The sequence below is a fragment of the Loxodonta africana genome, chromosome 8, assembly GCF_030014295.1.
Source record: "Loxodonta africana isolate mLoxAfr1 chromosome 8, mLoxAfr1.hap2, whole genome shotgun sequence".
NCBI lineage: Eukaryota > Metazoa > Chordata > Mammalia > Proboscidea > Elephantidae > Loxodonta > Loxodonta africana.
The window spans coordinates 43,654,541-43,679,422 of NC_087349.1; the positions used below are offsets into that span (position 1 = coordinate 43,654,541).

Here is a 24,882-nt window from a genome sequence, read left to right on the forward strand (position 1 = left end):
TCTACCATTCTGATCAGTCACAGCGGGTGATGAGAGAATTGTGCAGACCAGAAACTCCAAGTGTAGGTTTCATGCATGTAAACCTACTAATGAGAATGGGCTTTGGCAGAAAGCTGAGCAGTGACGTTCCTGCCGTCAGAGCTTAATGTCACTTGTTAGCATTCTGAGAGCTGTAGTGCAGACACAGATACAATACCGTTGATCCTGATAACATCTCTCATTTTGAAGCCGTAGATAAGTTTGTTAAACAGGAGGATGAGAGGAAACAATCTGAAGAGAGAATCATATATGAGTGGCTCTGGAGATGTGGCAATTTGGGACTCCATTGCAACCTTGCTATGACCCCCGCCCCCCCACCACGCCTCTGTTTGCCCACTTATGGAATGGGCATGGTGGTTATGTTCCAAGGTTATTATTAGAAATGACAGATTTGAAAGCGCCATGGCATGTAACACGTACCATAAATATGCCTCGCTGCCACGGGGAAAATAGGAGTTTTAGCTGTAATGTATAATGAAGTTGGGCAGGGAACATCAGTCACTGGCAGCAGGAGTTTTGCCAGAGATGGGAGGTGTGCAGGGAGGGGCCAGGTGCTCATCTAAGTCAGGAGAACAGAGAGACCGTCTGTGAAGCAGTCTGGGGCAACTTGGTAGAATGTTCAAAGCAAACAAGCAAGGAATAAATGTTTGGACGTCTGACCTGAATTTAGAAACAAATAGGGGATTGGAGATAGGGCTGTGTTGTGCCTCTGTCTTTTCACACAGCAGCCTTGGCTCCAGCTCAGGTACCCACTGAATCCCAGAGAGCTGCGCCTGGGGAGGAGACCCTGGATGGTGCAAACAGTTAACGTGCTAGGCAGCTAACCAACAGGATGGAGGTTTGAGCCCACCCAGAGGTGCCTTGGAAGAAAGACCTGGTGATCTACTTCCAAAAAATCAGCCATTGAAAACCCTCTGGAGCACAGTTCTACTCTGACACACATGGGGTCTTCAAGAGTCAGAGTCGACTCAACAGCAACTGTTTTTTTTGTTTTTGTTTTTTGGTTTGGTTGTTGTTTGTTTGTTTTTTTTTTTTTGGTAGGGAAGGTCTGGAAAAGAAGGAAAACCTGAGTTAACCGGTAGCTACATGGGGGGGTCAGCTGCTCTGTTTGAAAGAGGGTTGTATTTGAGAGGCCCCAGAACAGTTAGGGGATCCACAGTCAACACCCATGGGAGCAGCAGTCAAGAAGCCAAAAGAGGTACTGCATCGGGCACATCTGCTACAAAAGACCTCTTCAAAGCATTGAAAACCAAAGATGTCACTTTGAAGAATAAGGTGTACCTGATCCAAGCCACGGTATTTTCAGTCGTCTCATATAAAAAAAAAAAAAAATTTTTTTCATATGTATGCAAAAGCTGGATAATGAGTAAGACCAAAGAAGAATTGATGCCTTTTGCAAAAAATATTGAATATACCGTGGACTGCCAGAAGAACGAACAAATCTGTCTTGGAAGAAGTATAGCCAGAATGCTCCTTAGAAGCAAGGATGGTTGAGACTTTGTCTCATATACTTTGGACATGTTATCAGGAGGGACCAGTCCCTGGAGAAGGACATCATGCTTGGTAGAGGGTCAGCAAAAAAGAGGAGAACCTTCAATGAGATAGATTGACACAGCGGGTACAACAGTAGGCTCAAGCATAATGACAATTGTGAGGGTATCTTGGGATGGAGCAGTGTTTCGTTCTGTTGTGCATAGTGTTACTAGGAGTCAGAACCAACTCGACGGCGCCTAACATAACAAGAGAGCAGTTAGGAAAGAGCCAAGCCCTGCAGCCAAGCTGCCTAGGCGTGATTTTAGCTCTGCTGTTTACTAGCTGTATGACCCTCAGCAAATCCCTCACTGATGTGCCTCAGCTTCCTCATCTACAAAATGGGATAATAGTACCTATCTCATAGAGGTTGTCGAGGATAAAATGCATAAATATGAGCATAAGACTCAGAGCAACACCTGGCATATATACATAAGCATAGTGAGGCAGTTCTCTCCATTTGCCAATTCTAGCACATGGCAGAGAGGAAACCATGAAATGAGTTGATTGAGGAACGTTCACCTCCAGAGTACTGAGTGTGTAGACCATGATTCACATGGTCCTATACAGAGAGGAAGCATCAAGAATAGAGAGGAGGAGGAAGAGTTCCAGCTGGAATGGCCCTTGCTGGCCCACTGGGCTGGTGAGCAAGGAAGGAGAGGTGGAGTGCCAAGTTTTGCTCAGATGGGTCATCTTGAAACGCCCAGTGTCCCTCGTCCCCACCCAGAGAAGTTGGAGCTTGGGGGTTCTATGTCCATAAAAGCAGACTCCATTGTCAGTTTCCTAGAAATGTTTGTCTGCTTATCTCACACGAATCCGTCTTTCTTCGAGTCACTTACTGAGAGTTTATCTCTGCTCTGGAATTCTGCGAAATTATTCCCCTCTTATCTATCTGCCTCAACATGGGAAAAATCCCTCTCAGCTGCAAGTCTTGCCTAAGGTCTCCCTGCCCTGCCTCCTGCAGTATGTGGGCAGTCTGCTGTCTGCCACGCAAACCTGCCGGACGACTACGCTTCAGGCTTGCCGAGCAAGTGTCTAAATCTACTGGTGAAAGGAGACAGCAGTCTTCTGCTGGTTGATGTTTGCCAAAATGTGCCCTCCTAACAGGGTGAAGTGATGGCTCCTGGCTTGAAACCTGGTTCCCCTTGGGTATACACCCAGCCTGAACAGCACCTTTAAAACCAAAAGCAATTTATCATCTTTTGATTGTCTTCTAGCACATTCCTGTCACTGGTAAATAAATGAGGCAGCATATAGGTGTCCAAACCCAGAATCTCCTAATCCCAGTGCTTTCCTGTGGAGCCATCATGCTGTGAGGGTGGAGAGCATGGTGGGGTAGTCCCAGGCTTCAAGACTGTTAACCATAAGCGGTTTTTTTTTTTCCAATGTCTCATTTATATGCATGCAGTACTTCCTCAGAAACTCGCAGCCTCCAATATGCCATTGAGAGGTGCTCCTCATTTCAGAATCCTGAAATGAGTCATACATTTGTGAGCTCGGTATCTCACGTCTGGAGTTCCATGGAATGCTACTAATCAAACCAGTGTCTCAGCAAAAGCCAGCAAACATCCTGAGCTAAAAATAGATAGGGGTTGGACTTTTTGTTCTAAAGCGCCTCAATTACAGAGCCTTAAGTTACATGCTCTGCACATGGCTGGAAAAATACCCGCGTGGCTTTTATACACACTCGTGGGCTTTAGATTTCTTGATTGTTGTTGTTGTTAGGTGCCATCAAGTCAGTTCCAACTTATAGCGACTCTGTTTACAACAGAAGGAAACACTGCCCAGTCCTGCGCCATCCTCACAATCGTTGCCGTGCTTGAGCCCATTGTTGCAGCCACTGTGTCAATCCATCTTGTTGAGGGTCTTAGTCTTTTTCACTGGCCTTCTGCTTTACCAAGCATGATGTCCTTCTCCAGGGACAGATCTCTCCTGATAACATGTCCAAAGTATGTGAGATATAGTCTTGCCATCCTTACTTCCAAGGAGCATTCTGGTTGTACTTCTTCCAAGACAGATTTGTTCATTCTTTCGGCAGTCCGTGGTATATTCAGTATTCTTCGCCAACACCGCAGTTCGAAGGCGTCAATTCTTCTTCGGTCTTCCTTATTCATTGTCCAGCTTTCACATGCATTTAACTAAAAGCACCAGGTTATTCCCAAGGATACAGTAGGAAGAGGCCTCCTGATCTAATGACTGAAATGGGGGTGATCTGTGACACCCTCATAAATGAGATAGGCCTGTGTGGTGGATGAACTCAACTGGCCAGAGCAGGCCTCATGCCCATGCCAAGGGGCTGAGTGAGTCAGTGGTCTGGCCAGACAGCTTTGATTTCTTCTGTGACTGTAGGTAACATCCTTCACCCTACAGGTGCCGGATTAACTGGGCAGCCGCAGTCACCAGGGCCCAGGCATGGCTGGATCAACTCAAATTTGTCACCAACCGCAGGAAAATCATCTGCCCTGATAATGTTACCATGAGTCAGTGAGCAAGTGGCCACACTGTCATCATTGAGGCATCCTGAGAGAAAGGAGCCATTGTCTCAAAGCAGGATCTGCTTGGAAGCGACCAGATTCTAATGCAGGCCACAAATGCTGGTGACCATAAGTTGATACCAGTTACTAGTTGCTGTAGAGTCAATTCCGACTTACGGCAATTCTACGTGTGTCAGAGTAGAACTGTGCTCCATAGGGTTTTCAATGGCTGTTTTTCAGAAGTAGAGTGCCAGGTCTTTATTCCAAGGTTTCTCTGGGAGGATTTGAACCACCAACCTTTCAGTTAGCAGCCAAGTGTGTTAACCATTTGTGCCACCCAGGGGCTCCAAGAAGTTGATTACCACCTCCTAATTATCTATGGTTTTGAAGAAGAAATGTAGCATGAACTTTAAATTTTTTAAATCCCCCAATCCTAGCTTTGGCCAGTGGTTTCACACTAGAATTCTTGTAGAGGAGGAAGATATTTTCTTTTATGTCTTCCCAATTAATCAATGGTTCAATCAGGACTTCAAACCCCTGCTGAGAATTTGCCTTTCTAACAAATTCCCAGGCGATACTAATGCTGCTCGTTAGGGACTAATTCTGATTAGGGACCGATTCCAAGAACCACTAGTAGAGCAGTGGTTCTAAAAATCTATTATACATAAGAATCACCTGGGGATCTTGTTAAAACATAGATTCTAATTCAGTATATCTGGGGGTGGAAATTAAATTTCTCAGCAGGGACTCAAACCGGAATGAACCAGTTCGAAGCCCAGGTTTTATCTTCATTGAGCAGCAAAATGACCCAATGGGTCTGAGAGTACAGCACAAGAGGATTGTTTGCATAGGGGTTATGAGATGGGCTGGGTTCCAGTTCCTGCTCTACATTTTCCAAGATGTGGGGCTGTGGGCAGGTCGTTAGTCTCTTCCAGCCTCTGTTCTTCATGTACAGACTGTGTATGTTTCCTTCACCTACTTCATGAGGTTGGGGAGGCTCAAATGAGTAAACGAATGCAGAGTTCCCATAGAGCCCAGCCATAGGAAACACAGAATCTTAGCTGTTATGACTTATTTAGGCTTATAGAAAAAGAGGGGGAAACTACTACTTCATGGAAGATGATGAAACAACAGAATAATTTGTTCATTAAAAGACAGACAATACCTAAATGAGCCTTTGAAGTAATTCAGCTTTTCATTCACAGTGAAATCACTTTTTTTTTTTTTTTGCTTGCTTGCTTGCTTAAAAGGCTGAGCCAGCTGTACATGATATATTAAACCCACACGTTGACTTACTTCAGAAAGGTTACTATTTTGAGAGTCTGATCATTCCTGTGAAAAAGCAATTTTGGTGTGCCTCCTGTCTGTTGACGAGATTTTCATGTAAAGAATGGTTTCCTTTACTTGGATCGGCATCTTCAAATCCCTATGCTCTTTTCGAGCTTTATGATCAAGTGAGGGAAAAGGGGGCTGTGAACTCCTTGAGGAAGGAATTCCTTGTAATTCCTCTTCACTGCCCCAGAGCTCACAGTGTCTGACACGCAGTAGGTACTCAATCAGTGTCTTTAATGAATGATTTAAATCTGTAAGCCTTTAAGTCAGTGATTCTCAACCTTTAGCAGTACATCAGAATCATCCAAGAGCTTGTTGAAACACAGGCTGCTGGGCCACACCCCCAGAGCTCCTGATTCAGTGGGTTCAGGGTGAGACATGAGAATTTTCATTTCTAGCAAGTCCGCAGGTGAGGCTGATGCAGCTGGTCCTGGGACCACACTGAGAACCTCTGCTTTAGGGTCCGCTCTGCTTGTTAGGTCCACTGCTCCTTTACCTTTGCTAAGCTTCCCAGGAGAGATTAACATCTATACCTGTCTCACCTTGCCCCCTAGAACTAAGAGATTTTGTAAAAGTTACTAGGATTTCACCAGATGAATGAGCAACCTGGATTTTTTTTTTTTTAATGAGAAGCTACATCTTGCTTTTTGCATAAGCATGAGTGAAGTGAGAGAATCGGATGGCCACCTCCTCGATGATTGGAGTCTGTGCTGGCAGGACACAGCCAGTAGGGCGGAGTAGAGTGGCACACCTTGCAATTTTTAAGCCAAATTGCATCTCTACCCCACACCTCATGTCAGATGCACTTAACTGCAGAGTTGAAATGAGACATGACCTTTTCCAGAAGCTTCAGACGAGCAGAAAGGGTACAGGAGATGAGCGGATGGTACAAAAGGGAACACGTTGTTTGCAAAGTCTTCTCATGCTGGCTGTCAGCCTGACTAAAGTCATTAGGCCCCAGGCTTCAGAAACAAGAGGCAGTTATGGCCTGAGAGGCTGCTCTCTGTGAAAAGTCATTTGCCTAATTCCAGATGTCACTCTGAATGGCAGACAGGAGCCAGAATTCCAAACCCAGGCCTCTGGGAGCCCCTCTCTCATCTTCCCCTTCTTCTTAGGGAAGAGTCTCAAGACTGAGGACACACAGTAGAGGCCAGGGATGAGTAGAGGGAACCACAGGGATACCAGACTCCCTGAGCAGAGAGCAGAGACCAAGATGCAACCTGAGAAGGGAACTGGAGAAAGGAGGGGACCAAGGCCTTTGCCTACTGTGGCATAATAAATTACCCCGATGTTCAGTAGTTTAAAACAATGATTATTATTTATTGTCTTACACAGTGTTTGTGGGTCAGGAATCCAGGAGCTGCTTAGCTGGGTGGTTCTGGCTCAGAGTCTCTCAAAAGGTTGCAGTCAAGCTGTTGACCATGGCTTCAGTCATCTGAAGGCTTGAATGGGACTGGAGGATCCACTTCCAAGATGGCTCCCTCACATCGTTGTTGTCAGGAGGCCTTAGTTCTCACTCCCAGGGCCTCAAGCATCTCCATGAGGCTATTCATGACATACCAGTTACCCTTCCTCAGACAAAGCAATTTGAGAGAGAAAGAGAGAGAGAGGTAGAAGTCAAAGTGCCTTTTATGACCTAGTCTCTGAGGTGGCACACTGTCACTTCCACTTCATTCCATTTGTTATAAATGATTCACCAAGTCCAGCCCTCCCTGGAGGAAAAAAGGATAGGCTCCACCTCTCGAAGGGAGGAGATCACCACAAAGAGTGTGCCTCTTCTCCTCCTTCTTGCTTGCTTTCTTCAAAAAAAAAAATCACAAAAGTAATTTTGGTGAAAAATGAAGGCAGCTTTTAAAGGGACTCCAGAGGGGGCTCTAAACCATTGGGCCTGTGGTGGTTTTCCTGACTGAACTAAAGAGAGGTTGATAAAGGAAGGGGCATTGGAAATTCCTCATGGCCTTTGAGCCATGGTCCTTTAGGAGTCATTCAAGTCCCTTCTCTCTTTCAGGCTAGGGGGTGACCTTGCTTAGAAAGGACTGAAGCTGCCCATGGGTCACAAGGCTCAGGTTTAGCTCCAGGGAGAAGAAGAAGAAAGGGCTGGCTGCTTAGAGCCAACTCTAGGCTGGAGAAAGAGTGATAAACAGCCCTATGGGTTTTGTTGTAGATTGTCTGGCCCACCAGCTCCCTCACAGAGAAAGAAGCAGGGATTTAAGGCAAAAATGATGTCCTGGAATAAAGACTGCTTCAGGGCTGTGCCTCTCAGGAAGGGAATGGAGGGGCAGGGAGGAGAGGATTAGGAAGCAGGAAGAAGAGAAGCCCCAGTAGTTTTTATTAAAGCGATCCCACTTTGATGATGGCTCAGTCCTACTAAGAAAACAATAGAGTCAGCCCTATAAGGCCGAGGCTCCTGGGTCCCACCACAAGAGACCTTCCCACAGGGGCAGATATTTATTTTGGCTACCCTGACTCCATAAATGAATTCCAGTACTGCTTAGCAGTCTTCTTTTGAGGATGCAGAGCCACTGGTAGTCATATTGTACTGTGTCTGTTCTTATCTCCCCTATCGTCTCCGGAGAATGAGCTAATCAAACTTGCTGATGATTTTACACTGAGAAGGAGATAGCTAATAACTGGGATGACAAGTATTAGAATACAATGTGATGTGGATAAATTGGGTCCATGTATTAAGAGCTATAAAATGGGATTCCATCAAGGCATGAATAATGGTGCCTGTGGAAAGGATTAATCAAATACCCCATTAAAAGGTATAGGAATTCTGGTCAGACAGCCCCTGTTTAATTACACTCCTGCCCCTACCCTGCCCCAACTCCATTCCCCCTGAATCTGCTTTCTACTAGGAGAAATATGGGAAAGAGTCTAGAGGAAATAATGGAAAAATTGGGACATATGTGTTGATAGAACAAGATCATGAAAATAGATTTAAGCAACCAGTGTTAAATTTAGATGGGGGGAAAAAGGCAATTGGCATGAGTAATAATTTACAAATGTAATTCCAAAGGCGCCCTGTTGATACCATTCAGCAAATGCCAACAAAGCATTTACTTTCCAAAGGGAGAAAGGAAGACAAGAGAAATGAAGGCATCTCCAGGAGTGGACCAGAGAACAGCCAAGCCATAGACAAGCATCAGGTGTGAGAATGGGCAATGCGGAAGAGACACACAACTTCTGGAAGGTCTCGGAGGACTGACATTGTCTGAGAAGGCTTCCTGGAAGGGGAGACTCCAGCACAGCCCTGAAGTGTGGACAAGCTTCCGTGTACTGCAAATGCGTGAGCACACTGTGGTGATAGGGCTTAGTGAGAAAATGGGCACCTGTGGGGTTCTCTCCATTTCCACCACCACCCTGGTCCAAGCTACCATCCCTTCCCACCTGGACAACTGCAAAAGCCTTCCAGCTATTTTTCCTGCTTCTACTCTTGTTCCTCTGTAATCCATTGTACATAAAAAAAAAGTACATACAGAAGTCAAAATCAGAATCAAAGTTAATCATGTCATTCTCTGACTCATGGCTTCCCATTGCTCTTAAGCCAGAGTTAAAATCATTTTCATGGCTACAAAATTTTGCATGGTCTGACCCCTGCCTGCCAATTGGACTGTATCCCACATCAGGCTCCCTCTCATTCTGTATATGCCAGTCACATTGGCCTTCAGATTTGCAGCACATTGAGTCTTCCTGCCACAGGGCCCTTGCACATGCATGTCTCTCTGTGTATAATTTTCTTCTATCCCCTCTTCCCAAAGCTAACTCTGACTTACCCTTCAGAACACAAGCTAATAATTACTTCCTCCTGGAGGACTTCCCTAATTTTCATAACTAGGTCAGCTCTCCCTCATACATTGAAAACAAATGTACATTTCTTGTATGAACATAGGATTAATGTTTGTCCTCTCCCACCCCCCCACACATACACGCTAGGCCATAATCTCAGTGAGGGCAGGGACCCAGTCTTTGCATCCCCTAGAGCCACACACAGTCTCAATAAGTATATGTTGACTGGATCATGACATTTGATTAGGAACAGAGAGACTAGTTGAGAAATTATGCTTGATTGTACTCTTCCCTATAGAAGAATGCCCTACACAAATGAGCTCTGAATGGGACGAAGACCTGAATTCATGTCCACACTGCCACCTGCTGGCTGTGCTGCTTTGAACAAATCACAAATCCTCTCTGAGCCTGTTTCCTCATCTATAAAATGGGGATACTAACACCCACCTTACATGATTGTAGGAAGACTTAATGAAATAATATATGTAAAAGCATTTTGTAAACTGTAAAGCCAGACTTAAAATATACCTTGTCATTTTTTCTAGTGCTTGTTACATTGGGGCCATTAAACATCAGATGGATGGTTGGATGGATGGATGGATGGATGGATGGATGGATGGATGGATGGATGGATGGATGGATGGATGGGTGGGTGTTGGATGGATGGATGGGTGTTGGATGGATGGATGGGTGGGTGTTGGATGGATGGGTGGGTGCTGGATGGATGGGTGTTGGCTGGATGGATGAGTGTTGGCTGGCTGGCTGGCTGGCTGGCTGGCTGGATGGCTGGATGGATGGATGGATGGATGGATGGATGGATGATGGATGGATGGATGGATGATGGATGAATGATGGATGGATGGATGGATGGATGGATGGATGGATGGATGGATGGATGGATGGATGGATGGATGATGGGTGGATGGATGGATGATGGATGGATGGATGTTGATGGATGGATGGATGATGGATGGATGGATGGATGGACAGATTAATAGTGATAGAGCCAACAAGAGTGAAAGGACGGGAATATGGCACACGGATTGCAGGATAGAAGCCAGAAAAGGAGTGGATTTTGAGAAGTAGGAGGAGGATTGGTGATCTCCCCATATAATGTCAGATACTGTAAACCAGGCAAGAATAAGGACTGAGGAAGGAAAAAAAAAAAAAAAATCATTGGGTAGAAGGAGACCTCAGGGCATTTTCTTCTCAGCCTTTTCATGTTGTCTGTGCTTTCAATGACATGCCTTAATTGTAACTTAATCACTATACTGATTCTTATCTTTGGGGGGGGATCAAATTGATTTGCACATACAGTAAAATTGGTACGATTACTCCAGCTGCTGCCAGCAGGTGCTGACAAGTGAAGAAGTGAACGTCAGAGGGATAAGAAAATATACTAAACACTTAATAAGGCCTAGAAGCCTTAGATATTTAATAAATTGCCATGGATGATTAGGTTTCAGTTTCCAGCGTAGTTTCATTTTTAACTCCCTGTTTTCCTGTAGGAGTAGAGCCATATGTGTAGACTGGGACTTGTGGTATGAGATCCTGTGGAGGGCTGTGGCACATTACTGTGTGTGTTTTTCTGTCTTCTTGGTCACACCCCACTTCCCACCACCACCACCACCACCATTTACCCAGGGTAAGTCACTCCAACACACATGCATGCACACACGGAGACACACACATATGCATACATATACACACATCCATGCATACATATACACACACACACACCTTCTGGCTATTAGTCCTTTTGACTATACTTTGATAGTCTTTTTGAAGTACTCCAGCAGAGGCTCTGGTCTCACCTTCCTGCTAGATCCCAATCCAGCCAGTCTGCATTTGTGTCTGGGCCTTGGGAATGAGTGGTCCAGGATGGACCCAACTCCCACGTTTATCATCTCACTTGAATCAAAGTCATAGTGGAGAAATGAAACCCCATGGCTATTTGAAAATCCGTCTTCACCCCAGTGCTCCAAAACTGGCTGATAAATTTAAGTAATCAGTAGAAAAAAGAACAGACTAGAAAAATAGGCTATCAAATATTTTACTTCTATCTAGTAGTTGTTGGCGTGGAATATGGGTTTATGGGGAAAGGAAGTGGTATTAAAGAAGACTTTAAAGTGGTTCAAAGAGAGGGCCGAAGGCCCCCCTCCCCCCGCCCCATGAGCCTCCTCTCAGCAGGGATGGCTCAGGAGAAGGTTGCTGACCTCAAGGCAAAATTGTGCCTGTCTCTGTCCTTTTCCCCACATCCTTCAGATCAAGGACTTAATCTTTGATAGTCCTGTGTTCAAATGTTGAGTCTTAATCAGTAGAGTGATTTTCAGTGTGCATAGGTTGTCCAGATGGAATACTGAGACCCTTGTCCATCTACAAATGGAGCAGTCCCTAAAAGAGTCCCTGAAATTCGAGCCTGGGAAATGTAGGGACATCCACATGCTGTCTGTAATGGACCTCACGGGGAAGCCGAGCTCAGTGGGGAGGCCTGGCAGAAGCAGGGCAGAGCCCTCTCCCAGGTTGCACAGGAGGGGGCAGCAGACCTGGAACTTGGATCAACTTATCTGTCCTCCCACTGGTTCACAAAAGGAGCAAACCCCAAAGCTCTTGAGTGCTTCCAATATCCCAAAACATGAAGACAAATCTGCTTTATACAGAAGAATGTGAAGGTTGAGAGCTGGGCTTGGAGCTAGGTTCTCATCTTTTAGCCTCAAGCTCCTGACCTCACCAAACTTAATTTCTCTCATGTATAAAAGATGAGTATAGTCATACTTTCTCAGAAAGGTGGTGTGAGGATTAAGCACCATAATGCCTGTAAAGTAGCTCAGTGGAGCCCCGCCCAGCATGACACCCGTATAACTAGAAGCGGAGAAGCCATGATAGATGTAACCCCTGCTTAAGTGCTTGTCTTCTCTTCAAACACCCTGCTGGGACCCAGCCCAGCCTGCCCTCCAGGGATTTCATTAAACTTCAGTTCTGAGAGGTTAGGATTTGAAATCATGAGAAGAGAGCCCATGAAGGGTTTGGACTTGGGCAGAATTCTGTGGTACTCCTAGTAATCCTAGAAGTGGACCATGAGCCCTCCTGGAAGTCAAATGGTTAGACTTTAAACATCAGAATTACAATATCACAGAGTCCAGGGAGCAAGAAATTCCAAGAAAGAGTATCACATCTTTCAGTAAGGTAGAAAAGGACTCTAAGTAAGAAAAAAGCTTTTGAATTATATTTGCTTTTTCAATGAAAGTGAATTCAAATTAATTTGGTTTTAAGAACTTTAAATACACACACTGTAATAATTGGAAATACTCTCGAGTATTGTAGAACCAGGATTGGAAATCACTTGCCATCTCCTTGATAATATCAGGAACCCAATCTTGCAAACATATTTTACAAACTCCTAAGCCCTGGAAAAAAAGCTGGCTGCCAGTCAAATTTGCATTTAGTCCTTCTTCCCCAAGCCCTACCCCACGCATCCCCTCCTCTCCTGTGTGAACAGGGAGGAGAACACACAAGCCCAATAGCCCTCACAAAAAAAAATCCCTGGGAGAGCCAAGGAAAGAAAGGATAGGGAACCAGAATGCGATTACTTTCAGGCCTCTGCCTAATTTCTGTTATTCCCCTCTGATGTCTTTTAGGCCCTTTTTGCATGGCTGCACAAACTAATGCTGTAATAAAGCTTTGAAGATAGTGTCAGCAGCCTACTGGATTTGAAGAGTTCCTTGACTTTTAAGTCCTTCTTTCGTATCTGTTTGGTAGCTTTTTCCCCTCTGTAAATCAGAATGAGCCCCACACGTAATTTAAGTGTTAAGAAAACTTCCATCTCCTAGTATGACACTCCTTCATTTTGTCCATTGTGTGGATTTGATAGCCTTGCAGAATATAATTTAGGGTCCTGGACTTAGTGGGCATGTCTGGAGGTCACCGTTAAGTGGATGGGATCTTTATTAAGTCAATATTTGATAAAGCCTTTTGAAAATTTCTGATAATTATGTCCTTGGATCTGCCCGCTGAGATTAGAGAAAGGAAAACAAATTTAAAGCTTGCTTTTCTCGCTCCAAACCATAAGTAAATGGCCAGATCTAATCTCCCTTTCATCTTTAATTTATATTTATTGCATTTGGTGAGTCTGGTTAGTGGTTTAGGTTCCTTAGGTTTTTGCTATATCCAGACTCCTATTATGCAGTCATCTCTGATAAACCTAATCGTATACAACCCTGGACCCCGGAGCATAACGTGATGCCAAACCTCATTCCAAATGTGTTTCCTACTAAAGCAAACTATATGGAAGACATAAAGAGACGTACTCCCCAGTCACTTCCAATTGCAAAATATATACGTGTATTTTTCATAAATCATTAGTTCCACAGAGAACATCATTTTGTCCACTGTGTGGATGCGATAGCCAGATCAGCAAGTGTTTTCCCTGCCTCATTGCCTCTACTGTGAGAACTCCCCTTGCCCAAACGCTCATGAGAAAGTGATTATGGTGGGCGTGCCCTGCCTTTAAGAGCATGGCTTGCATGCATACAGGTTTTTCAAATAGGTGATTATTTGCATCAGAAATTAGTCCAATGGGACGTGTTGGCACTTACCAAGAGCTCAATCCAGACTGGAAAACTGCAAGTTAAATGAGTCTTCAATGGATAAATTATAAGGAAAAGAAATGGATGGAAGGAGAAGCTGTCACTTAAAAGAAGCTTGAAAAACATTCCAGTAAAACCTGTGAAAGCCAGAAACTCTGTAAGGCGGAAACCTATCAGAGAAAGAAAACTCAAGTATTTTCCACTAATAGTGATAGAAAAGTGGTAAGGCTGCACTCTAAGGCGGAAAACTTGGGAGACTCAGAAAAACAAAGCAGTCCTGCTTGAGTTCCGGCTTTCACATGTTTCACTGTATAAAAGGGGCAAGGGAAGTTATTGAGTTTCTGTCTGGGTAGATGAAAAAGCTGTGGGAATAGATAGTGGTGATGGTTGTATAACATTGCGTGATTAATGTCACTGAATTGTACACTTAAAAATGATTAAAATGACATTTTATGTTATATATATTTTACCACAATAAAAAAAATTTTTTTAAGATCATATTTTAAAAAATGGACAAGATTAAACAACAGTGTCTAAAGATACATACCTGTCTGAGGATACACACTGTAAAGTCAGGAGACTGGTTACTTTCGGAGGAAGGGGGCCATGAATGGGCCAGTACATGGTGAGCTTCTGGGAAGGGGGGGGGCCAGCAAAGCTCTGTTCCTTGAGTTGAATGGTGGTTACAAAGTTGTTTGCCTTACAAAAATTTCCAACGTAATACATGTATGTGGATTTCAGTGTCTATGCCTTATTTTACAATAAAAAGTTGTTTTTGTTTTGTTTTTTTAAGAGTTCATTTGGGGTTTAAGTTACTTACAGTCTCTGAGGAATTTGGCTTTTGGGGAGGGTCTTATAATCAAATATGACTCACTTTTCTCACTAAGAGGGAAATCGTAAATCCAGATGGAATTCACCAGAGGGGTTTTCTGGTAGCGTGATCAGAAATGAGAGAAGCTGCCAAGAACTTTGACAAGAGGGCCTGTTAATAGGACTTTTCTGGGTTCTACCTTCTGAAACACAAGAGGTCGCCATGAGTTGGAATTGACTTAACAGCAACTCACAACAGCAACTTAGAACAACAACAATAAGCCACTGAAGACACTCCTGATCTTTGTTTTTCCCCTACTTTCGCTTATATGGTTGATTATTTAGTTACTTTTAGTAATGAAATTAACACCTTCGAACCCACCTCCCCTAAACGAAAGTTAGTACCCTGACAATAGCCATAGTGCTCCCTGTCCTTGCTCCTCCCTTATCTTTGGCAATCTTTAAAAAGCACAAAAGTTTGCTTACGGAAATTTATCCAGGCCATCAGCCACCACTTCTTTTACTTCAGTTGCCCCTGCAAGAGCCAGCCTGAAGCTGCTTTAGGGCTATGACCTTGGGTACCGTACCCGTTGCCATCGAGTCGTTCCTGACTCATAGCAACCCTATAGGACAGGGTAGAACTGTCCCATAGAGTTTCTAAGGAGCACCTGGTGGATATGAACTGCTGACCCTTTGGTTAGCAGCCATAGCACTTAACCACTATGCCACCAGGGTTTCTGTGACCTTAGGATAGCCTCTAAAATACCACCCCACCCCCCAAGCTGGGGCATCATTCCTTTATTCTTAGGGCTTTCCTCCCTATTAAATGCAGTTCCCCTGGAGTATTTATCACCTTATGAATAAGCTAGGTGAGAGTTAGTTTCAGTAGTGGGTAAAGCCAAGAGAGTAGGGCTCGGGAAAACCAAGGGGGGGCACAGGAAGGGAAGACCTAAAAGGGGGTTGGTTGGAGATTACCTTTTCTTCTAATCAGACCTGGCCTCAACTTGTTTGTATTTTTCAGCTTTGATCTAGAATTCCACTAAAACCCAACATTTTCATCTCTCTTTGAGGCTGCTTGAAGCTAGTTATCCAGTTCACACCATCTGTATACCTGAATCCAAACCTGTTTTAAGAAGCCCTAGCGGCCCAACAATTAAGTGCTTGGCTACCAAATGAAAACTTGGCAGTACAAACTCACTCAGTGATTTCATGGGAGAAAGGCCTGGCGATCTGCTTCCGTAAAGATCATAGCCTAGGAAGCCCTATGAGGCAGTTCTATTCTATCGTATGGGGTCGCTGAGTCAAAAATCTATTCAACAATACCTACAACAACAACACGTTTGGGAGTGAATGTGAGATTCAGCTGCATGCGGGTAGGGGCCTGATCTACTTTTGCTCACCATTCAATTCTTAAGCCCTGGCACACAGTGTTGTTGTAGTTAGGTGCCATCAAGTTGGTTCCGACTCATGGTGATCCTGTGTATAAGAGGACGCAACACTGCCCGATCCTGTGCCATCCTCACAGTCGTCATTGTGCTTGAGCCCATTGTTGGAGCCACTGTGTTAATCCATCTCATTGAGGGTCTTCCCCTTTTTTGCTGACCCTCTACTTTACCAAGTATAATGTCCTTCTCCAGGGACTGATCCCTCCTGATAACATCTCCAAAGTATGTGAGACTCAGTCTCGCCATCCTTGTATCATAGGAGCATTCTGGTTGTACTTCTTCCAAGACAGATTTGTTCATTCTTTTGACAGTGCATGGTATATTCAATATTCTTTGCCAGCACCACAATTCAAAGGCATCAATTCTTCTTCGGTCTTCCTTATTCATTGTCCAGCCTTCACATGCATGTGAGGCGATTAAAGACTAAGGTGCACCTGACCCAGCCCATGGTGTTTTCAGTCACCTCATATGCATGTGAAAGCTGGCACATAGTAGGTGTTCGAAAATACTTGGTGAGTAAATGAATGAATAAACAAGGGACCAAGCTAACAGCTTGCTGCAGGAGAAAGAGCACAGAGACTTCCCAAGATTGGCTGTGGGAAAGCCCCTGCCATCCCTCTGCAGGCTCCTGGGGGCATCAGCTCACCTTCACCTCCACCCCTGAGCAGCTCCTCATTTTCAGCCGTGTATTGACCATTTCTGCTCTGCACCTCCCTCTCCTCAGCAAGAAAATCAGCTAGTGTGTTGTTCTTGAGAAGTAATTGTTCTTAGCACATTTTTCCCACTTGCACAGCACTCTTTGGGTCATAGAAGTATTTTCCCACACTATCTTAGCTACCTAATGCTTCTGTAACACATACCATAAGTGGGTGGCTTTCAAGAACAGAAATTTATTTTCTCACAGTTCTAGACACTGAAAGTCCTAATCAGGATCTCGGCCTGTCGATTCCCTCCTTGTAGGTAGCTCTGGGCATTCGTAGATATTCCTTGGCTTGTTTAGGAGATCCTCACATGACATCTGTCTCCCCCAGGGGTGTGTCTGTCTGTTCTGGTCTTTAATAACTCAGAAGTGATTAGGTTTAGAATCTACCCTATACTGGTAATGACCTTATTAATATCACTATAGAATACCCCTGTTTCCAAACAGGGTCACGTCTACAGGTAGAAAGGCCAGGAGTTCAACATATATTTTGGGGAGTCACAATTCAACTCAGTTCAACACATTGTCTAATTTGTTTTGTCCAATAATTCCATGAAGTAAGGAGTGAAATTCCCACTTTATAGAGGAGGAAACAGGCTCTCAGGAAATTGAGAAGGATTAAAATGACATTTGAGGAGCAGAAATCTAACTGGAATCTGGAATTATGGATCCCTGCGTCCAGGATCTTTTCTACTGCACTGTCCTAGGCACGATGGGAGACAAATAAAAGGAGGTCGTGACTCAGCCCTTATCCTCAAAAAGCTTAAAATCTAATTCAGGCCAAGGGAACTACCTTAAACAGTAATAGTCCAATAAACATATTCTAGCACTGCCTGACCCTTCCTCAGTTTTATCTCACAGAAAAGCTACAAAAGATTGCCTTGGTCCTGTTGTTTTCTTAGAAGAGTGGTTTGTAAGTAAACTTATATGGAACGGGGTGACTCAGCCAGCCTTCAACCATCTGCTCTAATGGGGAGGAGGGGGAGAGCATAAGCAATGGAAACCCAAGGTTAATCCCTGCAGCCTTTTTTTAATGAATTATGTCAGTCTCACACTTCAGTAGACCTCGTTAGAAATAGCCGTATCATAGATGGGAAAAAGAAAACAAAGGGCCCAAACGACCTATTGTCTAGGTAGCCATTGCCTTACAGACTGTTGTCTGTAAGAGTTAATGATATGACCGTGTGCACAGAAATGTCCACGCTGTTAAACTGTCTCACCTGTTCTCTTCTGATGCTCTCAGTGACCCTGTGCAGAATATAGGGCCAATACTGAGGCCTGGGAAGTCCCATGACTTGTCCAAGGCCTCTCGGCTAGTTAGTGGCGGTGCTGGAACTTGAACCAGCGCTCCTCCCAGCCCCCACCTCTTTTCTTACTGCTTTTCCTACAGGGGCCGCTCTTAAGCTGCTTTTTTAGGCTGTCCTTGAGACAGCAGAGACAACTCAGCCCCCTGTGTGTCTGTAGCACTGGTTCCTGCCAACACTGTTGCTTGTGTTACAGTGGAGTGTTCACTGACCACTTTGCTGTGTTATAATCATTTAATTAGTCTATGCCTAGGAGGAAGAGATGCTTTATTTAGAAGCTTAATTGTGAAGACTTCCAAGTCTTCTGTTTACTATGAGTTGATGGCATTAGGATGATTTCAGAGTCTCCCGACTGTGCCCCTAATCCACTTAGCACCAGGAGAACAACCAGGAATGGCTTTGGTCAGGGCACAGCCACTGTGCTGAGGACAGTGGGAGGGCCGTGGCTAGCTTAGCTAAGAGAGGACAGACAGATGAAGGCAGAATGAATAAAACAATGTTTTAGGAGCTTGAAAAAATAACTAGACCCTTTATGCTCCTCTTGGGGCAGAAGGAAAATAGAATTGTATCTTCTTGATACAATTTTTGAGTTGGGTATAGTCCTGAGGTGCACATTGGTTTGTCAGTTGACAGCCTCCAGGTGGGGCCTGGTATCTGTTTTCTTAAAACTTCACACGTGACCCAGGGACTGATTACCCAATAAGCAAGGTGCTTGGACTTACTTGTGCCTACTTACTAATCTGTAGTGCACAATTTCACCTGTGCATACCTTGCTTAGTATAAATGCGTGACTACCTTGCTTACTGGTTAATCTGCCCCTGTGTGACTCCGTGTGCAGCCAAGTTTGAGAACCAGTGGTCTAAGTGAGTAGTGTGGTGGCTTTGTAATGCATCAGCTTGGCTAGGCTGAGCTACATATCCCAGAATTCTCTGTCCTGTATGTTTCCAGCGGGTGGGGTAAGCGAAATTTGGAGGGTAATGGGAGGCAGCAGCCATATTATAGCTCACATATGTTGCTTATCTGCTGGTTCCCCTCATTGGTGAGAGGCAGTGAGTGGGCCTGCAACTGCTCCTCTTTCCCTTGGATCCTTCTTCAGCTGCTGGGACTCCTGGGTTAGGTGTATGTGTTTAGTTCCATGATGAAGAGCCCTGGGTTCTGCTGAATATCCATCCCATCAAGGTCAAAGTCAACAAGAATGGACACAGGTTTCATTTGATCCTCAGGGGGTTTCAGTTAAGGCTTGTGGGTTCCAGCTAGTTCTTTCTCTTCCTCTCCCCTGCTTTACATCCATCTTCCTTCCCAGCTGCCTCCTTGTGAACTTCAAACCCCAGCATCAGCCACAACAGCCTTGTAGAGGCTGCTGAACCAGCCCTCACTATTGTGAAAGGTCAAACACTTGTAATTAACCGGTATATGTACATGTACATGAGCATATCGGCATCCATCCTTGTGCTTCTGCTTCTCTGATTGAATGCTGACTGATAACAGGTGGTTTTCAAAATTGTGGATTGTTGTGTGGTTGTTTTTAACCACAGGTGGATGCTTTGTATAGAAAAAGATAAAAGTGGCTCTGGTAGGCAGGTCTGACAGCTCCCTGTCTGTACCCCTGAGGGACTCAGTTGGAAAACCGTTAGTGGATCAGTGGTTTCCAAGTCTGGTGGTGCATGGGAGACAATCTCAATAATGCAAATTCCTAGGGAAGAATCTTAAAAATGCAAATTTCTGGGCTTCATTTTGGATCTGAGGAATCAAAATTTCAAAGGATTAGATCTACAGAATTTTTTTCAGTTGGTGATACTCTGTTTCTTATTCTGGGCACTGGTTATACGGGTGTGTTTCGATTGTGAGAAGTCATCAGGGGGAACACTGGTGATTGGTGCCCTTGCCTATATACATGTTATACCTCAATAAGAAGTTTTTTTAATGCCACCTCTCCCACCCGGTGATCCCATAATTCCAATGCCTGGCCAAATTTGAGAACCCTGGATGAGATGATTCCTTGCACCTTTCCGGGAAGAATTCAGAGAAGAGGAACAGAAAGTTGTTCAACAAGCTGTGAGTAGTTAAACCAGGATGCATGTACAATCCTAATGGTAAAATGTTGTTGTTAGCTGTTGTCAGAACAAAATGCTGCCCAGTCCTGCACCATCCCTAAGATCAGTTGGGGACCAGACCCATCTTCCCCTGGGTCTAGGAGCTTTTCAGCACAGGGACCCCTGTTCCGAAGGACTACTCTATTCCCAGGTCTTCTTTCTTGGTATAGTGAGGTCCCTCTGCTCTCTACTCACTTCTTTTTCCTTTTATCTCTTGTAAGATAAAAGATATAACTCAAGCAACGGTGTGACTTGAGTCACATCCTCTTGTAAGGCAGTGAGTAAAGATGCACCCCACACTGACCCAGCCTCATTTAACATATAGAGGTTAGGATTTACAACACATTACAAAATGGAGGATAATTACATCAGATCACAAAATGGAGAACAATCACACAATACTGGGAATTGTGGCATAGCCAAGTTGACACATATTTTGGGGGGACGCAATTCAATCCATGACAATCCAGAAGCTTCTCTGAAACCTGTTCAGCATTATAGTAGTATGCAAGCTGATGGATAGGTGGTGGCTGAGCACGAGATGTATTGGCCAGGAATCAAACCCAGGTCTCAGTCTCTCAGATGGAAGGCAGGAATTCTACCACTGAACCACCAATACCTCACGGTGATACAATACTGTGCAGCTATAACAATGAAGAAGCATATGAAAACCAAAAAAAATCCACACGTGCTGCCATCGAGTCAATTCTGACTCGTAACGACCCTATAGGACAGAGTAGAACTGCCCCATAGAGTTTCCAAGAAGTGCCTGGCAGATTCGAACTGCTGACCTCTTGGTTAGCAGCTGTAGCTCTTAACCACTATGCCACCAGGGTTTCCAAGCATATGAAATGACCATGGAAAATGGTCAATATAGAATAAGTTTTAAAATATATATATTATGTATATAAACACAAATTTTTATGCACATATATGCACAAATCAAAGGAGTGGGGAGGAGTTATGTGTCATGAGACAGTGAGGCCGCCAGCAACTTGAAAGGATACAAGTAAGTCACAGGAGGCCGAGAGAGGGCAGTCTGGAAGATCACATTGGAGCCAGTTCATGGAAACCCTTGAATGCCAAGCTGAGGACAAGGGAAACCGTTTTTCTAAGAGTTAGGGCTTTGTGTTGAGGAGCAGTGGGGAACCCTTTATACAGATTTTGAGAAGAGTGATTGATAAAAAATGACATTTGAAAAAGTATTACCAACATATTGTTTAACTGCTCACAAAATATGTTGTTTAAAACACAGACTGGTTAATAACAGGAGAGGCCTTGGCCTTAGAAATGGGGACTTTATAAAGTTCCTTTGGCCTCAAGACCAACTCTTCAACCTCAACTTTTTTCTAACGTGCCCGTAGTCTGTACATGCTGTTCTAGAGTGCATTTAAATAGAAAAAGGAGCAAAACCCCAGCTCTCCCGTTTTGAAGGCCTACGGTTCTCACTGGCACAGCAGTACAGGTACATTAACGTTTTACAGAGTACAGGAGAATCCTCAGGAGCTGGTTCATTCTTCAGGCAGTAAGTGCCGAGAGTGCTGGTTCTCAACAGTGAGTGTGAGGCCGGGGAATAAGCAGGGGTGGCAACAGAGGATTAGGTTGGATGACAGCTACCTATGGCAGAGTGGTTAAATGTTTGGCCACTAACCAAAAAGTCAGCAGTTTGAATCCACCAGCTGCTCCTTGGAAACCCTATGGGGCAGTTCTCCTCTGTCCTGTAGGGTTGCTATGAGTTGGAATCGACTTGACAGCAGTGGGTTTGGTTTTTTGTTTTTTTATATGGCATTTTAGAAATTTCTGGGTGGCACAAACAGTTAAGCACTTGGCTACTAACTGAACGGTTGGTGTTTTGAATCCACCCAGAGGCACGTTGGAAGAAAGGCCTGGTGATCTACCTCCAAAAAGCCAGCCATTGAAAAGCCTATGGAGCACAGTTCTGCTTTGAAACACGTGGGGTCGCCATGAGTCAGAATCCGCTCAATGGCAACTGGTGTTAGTATGGCTTTTTAAAATAAAGAAGTACAGGCCCCACCCCAGACCTGCTGAGTCAGAAGCTCCCCAGCTGATTCTAACATTCCTGCGATTTAAAACTGCCAGCCTGTATACACCAGTCGTATGTTGTCTTTATTATCCATGGATGGAGTTTTCACAACCTCTCTTAGTAGCCTTTTCCTGAGTGCGACAACTTTGTGCTCCCCTCAACCTGAATGATAGCTCCAAAGACTAGAACCCTTGAGGCTTCAAAATAAGGGCAGAATTTGCCTTAAAAGCATTGGTTAAGAAAATCAAACCATAGGCATCTTCAAACTCTCTAATTACCTCCCCTCCTCTCCCCAAATCCCCTGACAGGCTTCTTTTGAGAGACACATTTTCTTTCTCATTCTTGTTTGACTTGCAGTATGATAATTTTACCCTTTCTTACACTCCTGTACTATAACTATACCCTAAACTCTATTTTGAGGACCATCTAGAGAAAATTCTTTTATTCCACAGGGAATTCCCTGCAGAACCCAACACACTGACAAACATCTCTCCATCCACCTGCTGTGTGTACAGAGAGAATGCAAACTGATCTTAACATTAGCCTCAGTCCAAAATAGTCAGCAAGACAAATCTAATAAGGAAGACAATAATGTGAGCATTCCAAAGTGAGAGGTAAATTCCCTAGGCATCCATGCCATTTCCTCCCTTCCCTTCATGGAGATAACCTGAGAATCCAGCTCACAAGCATCTCCTCTCTTCACAACCCATGCCCCTCCCCAATTCAGGGTTTTTCCCTAAACACACTGAAAGTTCTTCCTCCCCCTTTGCGTTTTCTCTGGCCAGCATTTTTCAGGCTCTCTGGAAAGTTCACTTTAATTACTTTGCCCTGCTGGTTCATGAAACCACCTGACGTTCCCCTCCTTCTCAGGGGTGGGCCCAGCTCTGGGGACACAGAGGCAGCACTGTCCACACCCAGCTTTAGGGGTTGTTTTGCTCGGTGCATGTGTAGCAGCTCCCTAGAGTGCTTCTCTTGGCTAATAAAAGTTGGCAGAGGTGCAGAGTGCAAAAGCCCCAGCCCCAGGCTTGAGGAGGAAGCCACTGGAAGCAGGGCTCAGTCTTCCCGAGGCACAGGTAACCAAAACAACACCCAAGAGTCACTGTAAATGGTAAGAGGACTCCTGGGACATTGACATCAGTGCTTTGTTCTCGTGGATCTGAGGGTGTAGTACCTGTCCATATGTGTAGCCCAACAGGTAACATCTAATCACAACAGAACTACAGAAAGTTACAGCTGGAAAGAGACACCCAAGATGACCTGGCAGCCCATGCCCTGACCTGCCCTGAGGCCCACAGGTAGAGAGAGACTACAGCTCTTCCAGGTGTTCACCTCCAATTCCCACCTCCACACCACCCCTCCCCTTCACACATCCAAACTAAGTCTACTGTGAACTTGTCTTTTCATCATCATTTTATTTTCAGGATAATGAGTGGCCAGCAACATTAAAGGGCCCAACCAAAGAGTGTTACAAGACCTTTAAACCTGACCTGCCCCGAAGAGTCACAGCTCCCACCAGGCCTGGCCTTGGGGTTGGGTGTAGGTGTGTTTATTTGTTAATTCACATGTACCTACTACAAAATTCAAAAGGTATCAAAAGTATATACAGTGAAAAGTCTCCCTCCTACCCCATGGCTACCACCCATCTGCCCTTGCAAAGGCCATGGCTGTTATATCCTCCCAAAGACAGTCCAGTATAGATGTATAAAATGAATGTTCATATATTTTACACTTTACATGTATAAATTACATGTATATAATATGTACGATTATACACATTGTTCTGCATTTTGCTTCATTGACCTAACGATGCATTCATTCATTCATTTAACAAATATATATTGAGCTCTTATTATGCGTCACGCAGTGTCCTAGATGCTAGGATACAGAGTGAACCATATAGATCCCCTGCCTTGAGGAACTTAATGGAGACTGTAGACAATAAATAAAATAGGTGATGTCAGGGCTGATTGAGTACCATGGAGGAAAACTAGTGCAGGGGAGGGAATGGTGTGCTCTTTTAGATAAGGTAGTTGGGGAAGGCCTGTATGCAGAGGTGTGAGGCTGGGTCCTGAATGATTTCAGGGAGGGTGGTCTTGTGGGTACTTGGCCAAAGCTCACCAGGCCGTGAACAGAGCAAGGGAAAGACCCTGAAGCTGGGACCTGCCGGGCTGACCCGTCCCTGGGACAGCAAAGGGCCAAGGAGCCTGGAGTTGGGAGGGTAAAGAATGGTAACAAAGTAAGTTGGCGACACAAGGAGGGGCCCCATCAGATAAACCCTTCAAAGGACTTAGATTTTATTCTAAATGAGGTGGAAGCCTAGAACAGTTTGAGCTGGAAGACACCGGGTCACTCTCATTGCTGGGTAGGGAACAGAGTATAGAGAGGGGTAGGGTGAGAGCAGGACACAGTCAGAGGCAATGGAAGAAGTCCAGGAGAGAAATCGTGGTGGCCTGGACCAGTGACGGTGTTGCTGGGGGAAAAGCTGGATTCTGGATCTATTTGGAAGGTAGTGCCAGCAGGACCAGCTGATGGTTCGGATGTGGGGTGTGAGAGAACAACAGGAAGTGATTAGTTTGGTTTTTGGTTTAGCTTCAGGTGACAGCCAGTGATCCTTGGCGTTCCTTGGCCTATAGATCGATCCCTCCAAGTCTTTGCCTCTGTCTTGACTTGGCCATCTTCCCTCTGTGACTCCTTCTGTGTCTCTTCTCCTCTCCTATAAGGACACCACTCATATTT

At 44.7% G+C, this 24,882-nt stretch overlaps 1 protein-coding gene across 7 annotated transcripts in view; it reads left to right on the forward strand.

Moving 5' to 3' along the window:
- The window catches only part of ATXN7L1 (ataxin 7 like 1), a 287,096-nt gene that overhangs the window by 123,219 nt on the left and 138,995 nt on the right, over window positions 1–24,882 (forward strand). Inside the window, exon 4 of one of the 7 annotated variants that reach the window (XM_003407200.4) lies at window positions 8,448–9,687. The exons of the other annotated variants lie outside the window; for them this stretch is intronic. Coding sequence (XP_003407248.1) covers window positions 8,448–8,530 — 83 coding nt within the window. The 3' untranslated portion in view covers window positions 8,531–9,687. Of the gene's footprint in view, window positions 1–8,447; window positions 9,688–24,882 lie in introns of those variants that run through there. 7 annotated transcript variants of the gene reach the window in all.